The following is a 7,500-nucleotide window of genomic DNA, read 5'->3' on the forward strand; positions in this document are numbered from 1 at the left end:
TAAGATTTACACAATAAAGGTATTAATGAAGAGATATACCTATATGTTGGCCTTTAATAGGCCTGTGAAAAGTTCTACAAGCAAGCAGTTATTCAAGTAAAGAAATATGTGTCAAACTCAGACAATAATCAGACTATATGCACTTGATTTTTTCGACAGAGACATACAGAGGACACTAGTGAAGACATTTGAGTGCAATACATGTATCCAAATTCAAATTCAAATTCAAATTCAAAAAAACTTTATTTGTCCCCAGGGGGCAGTTGAAGGCACATAGAGCAGCAGCATTACAAAGGACAAGGCCATGTCCAAACATAAAACAAACAAAAACACAGCGTTGCTACCTGGCAGACAATACACACAAGCACAGGTGTCTACAAATACACAAATATATATAATATGTATAAAATATGCAAAGTGCATGTTTATAAATGGAGAACTGACTCTCAACAGTGTAAAATGTGTCAAATATGACAGAAATATAAAGTGCAATCAATTAAAAAAAAAAAGAATAAAAAGAAAAAACCATGCTGGTCATAATACAATTGTTGAGATACGTCATTCTCACATTCTAGGCCTGACTTATCAATAAATGTATTATTAATTGATGGAAAATTGACGGTACGTAGCAAAGAGCTTTAAGTTATAACATTGTTAAAATGTTTAGTGTAATCTGGATACTGTTATAGTAATAGTCAATTGAATAGTAGATACACCCAGCGGTGATCCCGAAAAAATGCAAACTCGCTACGTTTATTCTGGGGTTCATTACGCATTAATGGACACCTTAAATTGGCAGATTTTGATATTAAGTTTGGCATATATCGCAAACAACAGGCGAGCAGCTGCAGCATCTTGTCAGTAGCGACCATGCGGTTTCCCCTGGGGATAAAAACGATCATTTGGTGCAAAAAAAAATCAAAATAAAATAGAAATCCCTGTTTAACTCACACACTCAAACTATACCGTGATAGCTATAGTAAAATAAAAGCTGTATTGTCATTATAGCCTGCGATGTAGCCTGCAACGAGATACAATGAGCCTCCCCATAAGGTGCATACAAAAAATAACACACACCATCCAGCCAGCATTCGTACCAATAAATCCTCCGCTTAAATGGTGCCAGTGTTTGTACTGTACATAACATATCATTCAAACCTACCGCTTGCTTGTGTCGTACGGCCGCCTTTCCTCGCATAGACAGCGGGTCACTCTTCCTTTGCAACCCCGTCCTCGGTCGCTCCCAGTCGGCTTTGTTGAGCCCCGTAGTCGCCCCCCCGCCTCGCTCCTCTCGCTTCTCACGGCCGCCTACAGCTGCTGAATCCAGGCTGCTGAAGTTCCACACGATCAGAGTCTGGACCAGTAGCACCGCCAAGGCAGCGACCAGAAGCGCCGACTTGGACCGCCGTGTCGGCCTGCGAGCGCAAGGGTTACCGTTCATCTCCTCCGCAGGTCTGGACTGTGATAGAGAGAGCCAGAGCCAGCCAGAGCCCCATGCGCTAAACGACAGACAGCGGGGTGCGAATGAGAAGCTACGCCGACTGAGAGGGACTACTAGCGGGGAGGAGAGGGAGAGGGAGGGGGAGGGAGGCTGGGAGGGAATTTGGCAAAGGCTTGAAATGAGGAGAGAGAGATTTTTTGGAGGTGTTGTTAGGACATAGAGGCCCTCATGTGGTCATTTACGAGTCAACAGTTTAGTGAAAACATTTATTTGACCAATTAGATCAAATTACGTCACTGCTGCTATCCACTAAACAGCTAGATAGATGGAGTACTTTTGATTTATGTATTTAGAATTCTTCAATAAAGTTAATTGAGAAAAAAAAATGCTTTGCAAATAAATGTAATTATATGCTTATAATGATATAATGTGTCACATGCTCATACAGTTTGATATATAGCCTACAAGTCCTCAAATAAAAAAATACAAGTTTAATTTAAACCTGCAGTGTGTAGAATTTTGGGTTTTATTTCCTAGCAGATTTTGTAGAAAGTAATTATAATAGCCATAAGAACATTTAATTTAGTGCATAATAGCTGAACAATTTGTTTTGAATTATTATTTTTTCCCTTAGAAAGGGTCTCATATATGTCCATATTTCTGCATATTTTGGACCAAGGCCTAGTGCCGCCATCTTGAAAGTGTCATAGTTGGAATGTCATCAGGTGCATTGTTTAAAATTTAGAATTGTTCTAGTCCTTGAAGGCCACTGTAGCTTCTGTTATTATTCTAAAGGGTTGGGGTTACCCAGGGAGTGTTGCATTCTAGAACTTTGTATAACTTTCTTGATGATGTCATATTACACACTGCACCTTTAATTTAATGTAAACACAAAAGTTAGGTAAAAGGTATCAAAGGTGCACTATGCAGTTTCAAAGGAGGGGGGTTTGTTTACATTCACAGAGCCTGCAGTTAGTTTAGAAAAAATATTTTCTCTACATGTAATTCTTAGTATTTGGTTAATCATCATAGATAATTTTTAAGATTACCTGGAACCAAACGTAAGACTAAGAATATGTTTGTAAACCAAACTATGGGCCCTGCTGCTGTAAACAACAACTACAGTGTCACATTAACTTTTCAGGAAGCTTTCTCTAACTTCAAACAGTGTTCCAGGGATCACATTTTACTGTGAGGAAAGTTGTGCCATGAAAGTTACAGAGTGCACCTTTAACAACAACTTACTAAAAAATATGTTAAGCTTACATTTGCACAGGTTAGTAAAAATGAGAAATATATTTTAAATAAAATGTATTCAAAAGAAATGAGAGAGGGGAGTGAGTGATGTCAGTTGAAAGTGTGTTGTGCAGTTGTGTAGCCATGATATACAGTTTTATATTCTTTATATAGAATCATAGAATAAAAATCCCTCCTCCACAATTACCTGGATGAATTGTTTGGATGCTTTTGTGTTCGCAGACAATTTTTTTTTCAAATGCCACCAAAGTTTTGGACCTATGTCTTGGACGCGCATATTCATATAGGCTACGTTTTTTTTTATGCAAAGTACTTCAAATTGCATCTTACGCAAGACAGATGCTTGAAGGTTTAGACCATTTTTGAAGACTACTCAAAGCTTTTAAGGATTTTTGAACCAAGTAGGCATTGGTAGGCTATATGAAGAGAGATGTTTGGAAGTTAGGACTCAGGCGCCCTCATGTGGCCATTAACGAGTACAGTTTACTGATTTCTTTTTTTTTTCAAGATCCATTTTTGCAATTTTTATGCTTTTATTAGATAGTTTTGGAGAGACAGAGATAAAATGAGGCAGAACCCAATTTGAACCTGTGGACTGCTGCTTCTGAGGACTGAGCCTCTATTGGGGAGGGGGGGGGGGTCTCTAAGCACTACACCAGGAGCACCCACCCCCATTTATTTAACATTTAGATCTGTATTTTGTTATCCTCCATTAAACAGCAGGCATTGCAATTCATAATAGTAATAATAGTAAAATAACAATAATGATAATCACTAAAAAGTTGGTACAATTTGGGGTAAAGTGAGTCTGCAAACACAAATAAATGCCAAGAATTCATTTACACACATAAATACATTATAAATATACCAAATATAATAACACAACAATACACACAAAGGCATGCTACTGTATATGAAAAATACAGGCAATTTATTGTACTTACCAATGAAGGATTTCGAACCAGTTGATTTATTTTTCTGAGCAGAACCTTATCAAATATATAAAAGTAAATGTGAATCTAATAATAGATTCCAGTGACTCAGTAGTGTAAAGGCATTCGGTCCCAATGGATGAGGAGATAAGGATGCAATGAAATGAAGTAGAAGAATGAATCATAATATATGCACACACAAACAGCGAACCTTTATATGATCTAATGAGATGATTAGCTTTCAATTCATTATGCTGCGTCTTCAGCCATGCAGTAAACACACACACACACACACACACACACACACACAGAAGGACAGACGCACACGCACACGCACACACACAGAAACACACAGACGGACAGAAAAATACACACACACAAACACACGCACACGCACACACGCACACGCACACACACACACACACACACACACACACAAACACACACACACACACACACACACACACACACAAACACACACACACACACACACACACACGCTCCAGCCATCTTAATACACTTTCCACCAGATTAGTCTGATTTCATGCATATTGCAGAGAAAGTGCCAGACATATATGTGATTGAATGAACGTCTAAAAATAGTCACGGTGGCTTCTTCCCTCTTCCACTCTTTGCCCTCGGCTTTTATACCCCTTCTATATATTTTTACAGTGGCCCTTTTTTTTAACCTTTATTTATACAGGTAAATCCCATTGAGACCAAAGACTCTTTTTCAAGGGAGACCTGTTTTCCTTTCCCACGTTACCATTCACACACCGATAGCAGGCTAACTATCAACATTCACATGAGGCAAGGTGGGTGAAGTGTCTTGCCCAAGGACACAACAACTATGACACAGGTGGCCGGGGCGGGGATCGAACCTCGAACCCTTTGATCATCAGCCGACCCGCTCTACCAACTGTGCCAGTCACCCCACAAATGTTATGTTATTTCAAATGTCTTCACCTTAGAACATTAAAAAAATGCCAAAAATCTTCTTCTAAAATATACAGTATATTTTAACACACACATTTGAAGCATGGAGATCAGATTAAATTATGTAAATGTATAAAATTGGTGCACAACTAAAACTTTATGCCTGTTTGTGTTTTGCTCTGACAACATTTCGTTGTTACCTGTAACAATAACAAAATAAAACTGAAGTGAACTGAAGTGAACTTAAAGGCCTACTTCACCAGTTGGAATATGAAGGTGTATTGAACTCGGAGATCCTATTTAGTATAAATGTGCAAAAAAAAATTGAAATCGGTTCATCCTAGCCTGAGAAAAGGCAGAAAGAGTGTTTAATGGTCTCACTGTCTAACCCTACAGTTTCCTTACTGTGACATCACAGTAAGGGTCAGGAATAACAGGACAGCTGGGCCAAGGGAAGACTAAGGGAAGACTGAGGGAAGAAAAACCTCATTCATTATATTATAATAGTTATTTTATAATGATAGAACGCTGGTTCCGTATGGGTGAAGTATTCCTTTAAAAAAACGTGTAAGGCCGTTAAGTTTGTCCATTCTGTGCTACTGTAGAAACATGGCGGTGCAACAAGACAACATGTAGATATAACAGTCTCATTCTAAGGTCATAAAAAAAATGCTTTTATTTTAACGAGGTTATACACCAATAAAAATATAAATATTATATTCCATTTCAACCAAGTCTGTTCTGAAAAATGCCAATTCCCTTTGCACACTGAACCTGTAAATGGACCTGCACTCACCTCCATTGTAGGAAAGTGGCCGCCAACGTTTAAAAGAATCATCACACATAACAACAGACAGACACTTAGAATTAAACACAACCAATTTATTTTCTAGGTCAAAGTGACACAGTTACAAAAAGAGCAAAGACATTATGATAAACATTATATCCAAATATATATTGATTGATTGATTGATTGATTGATTAAATTTTATTTCAGACATATCAAAAAAAAGAAAAATTAAAAGCATGAAAATACAATAAAAAAATATGTTCAAATGATTTCACAAATAAAAATAAACAAAATAAACAAAAAATAAACAAATAACATATTGAATTGATATGGAGTAGGAAGAAGTATAAATTTATAACTGAAAAATATAAATTAGGAGACAACGTGTGATGTAATGGTTAGAACACGCGCGTACCTGCATAGAACATGAAAAGAAAAATGCCCCAAAAAATACTTAAAAAAAAATTACAGTATATTTTAACAAACACATTTCAAATCAGGGATCAGTTTGTTGACCAATATAACACTATATCCAAATTTATAAAAAATTTAAATTAGGGGCGCCCTGTGTGGTGAAGTGGTTAGAACACGCGCGTACCTTAGAACATGAAAAAATGCAGAAAAATCTTCTTAAAAAATATACAGTATATTTGAATGATTTTAATATCAGTTTGTTGCTAGCCTGGCACCGCCCGCCCAACCTGGGCTGACTATTTCACAAAATGCAGTGAGACCAGGTTGGCCCGCTTGCCTACACACTTCCGCTCAATTTTAATTTCCCTTCAGCAGTCTTCTGTACAAATTAAATGAAGTACGGTGGTGGTGGTAGGACCAGGCTAGTTTGTCGCGCCACCGTATAGCTTCAATCAGGGAACACATCGATAAGTTTAAGGAATGTCACTCGATTTGGGTTCCAGACACAATCCATTTCGTGCCCGTGTTTCAGTACCTTAGTATCGGGCGGCACCCAGGCTGTGTCATACCCATTGTCATGCCACGTCTTGACACACGGATGGTACCTATGTCTGATTATGAACACTTTCCCCACGTTAACTTTCACCTTAATAACAACCTTGTCAGCTTTCCGGGCTTGAAACGGATGGAGCATTGCTTTGTCCAGGTCTTTGCTGAGGTAGACTCCCTGGCCGAGCAACCCATCTGCAGACGGTTGAAAACCATATTCCTCTATGATGTCAGCGTTATCCCATGTGGTCCCGTGGTACATGATGTGCCATGTTCCCCTTTCCCTCGGCTTACGGGGCATTTTTTTTTGGTGTCAGTGTCACTGTAGGAAAGAAGAACATTTCAGATTCTATGTTAAGAAAATGTCGTTGGAAAAACAAAAAAACTGAAATAAAACACGAAAATTATTCAACAATATATTTCTAAGGGCCATTTTACGTTCTGGATGTATTTGGCATAGCTCATGGCACACCTGTTTTCACCATTCATAACCTGTTGTACAGTTTAATAACAGGCCTAATTGTTTCATATCCAAAGGCACACCTAGATTTAACCTGACCTTTTATGAAAAGTAATAACCTCAACTTTAGGATATAGCTTGCTTGCACTGCACCGTTTAATTGTAGAGTAATATCCTCATGCAATCATTATAGGAAACCTAAAGTATTTGCAGACTCATCATTTTGTAACTAAACGGAGGCAGTATCAAATCACTTGACCAGATCCACAAAAATTTAAAAATGTTGCCTAATTTTGTTGTTGGTTTTATATTTTGTATTGATGTAATGTTTAAATCCACATCAATATTTAAAAAGTAGGCCTATCTGTGTATGTGTGTATGTGTGTGTGTGTGTGTGTGTGTGTGTTGACTGTATGTATTATTCCAAACTGCCGTGCACAAAGAAAAAAAATCATAACACCTCCAGTCCACTACCGAGTATCATCATATTTACCCATACACACCAACCCACATTGGGGCAATAATCATAAAAAGTCGTAAAACACTAAGAATATAAAAGCATTAACTTTCTATTGTCTAACTAGAAACATAACCCCGTCATGGTGAAACTATATATGTATGTCATCTTACATATATGGGCTACATTACAGTAGGCCTATGCATTTTAGACTTTACTAAATTTCTTTAAATGCTCAGTTTTTTCCAGCACTAGCAACAACAT

The 7,500-nt window shown here is 37.7% G+C and overlaps 1 protein-coding gene across 1 annotated transcript in view; it reads right to left on the reverse strand.

Annotated features, from left to right (window-relative positions):
- Positions 1 to 5,576: 5,576 nt before the first annotated feature.
- LOC307262970 (uncharacterized protein) overlaps positions 5,577 to 7,500 on the reverse strand; it is a 14,111-nt gene continuing 12,187 nt past the window's right edge. The window contains exon 3 of the mRNA XM_080043991.1: positions 5,577 to 6,629. Within this exon, the coding sequence (XP_079900117.1) occupies positions 6,219 to 6,629 (411 nt within the window). The 3' untranslated portion in view covers positions 5,577 to 6,218. The remainder of the gene's footprint in view (positions 6,630 to 7,500) is intronic.

This window comes from Ammodytes marinus (assembly GCF_949987685.1).
Source record: "Ammodytes marinus genome assembly, chromosome: 16".
NCBI classification, from domain to species: domain Eukaryota; kingdom Metazoa; phylum Chordata; class Actinopteri; order Uranoscopiformes; family Ammodytidae; genus Ammodytes; species Ammodytes marinus.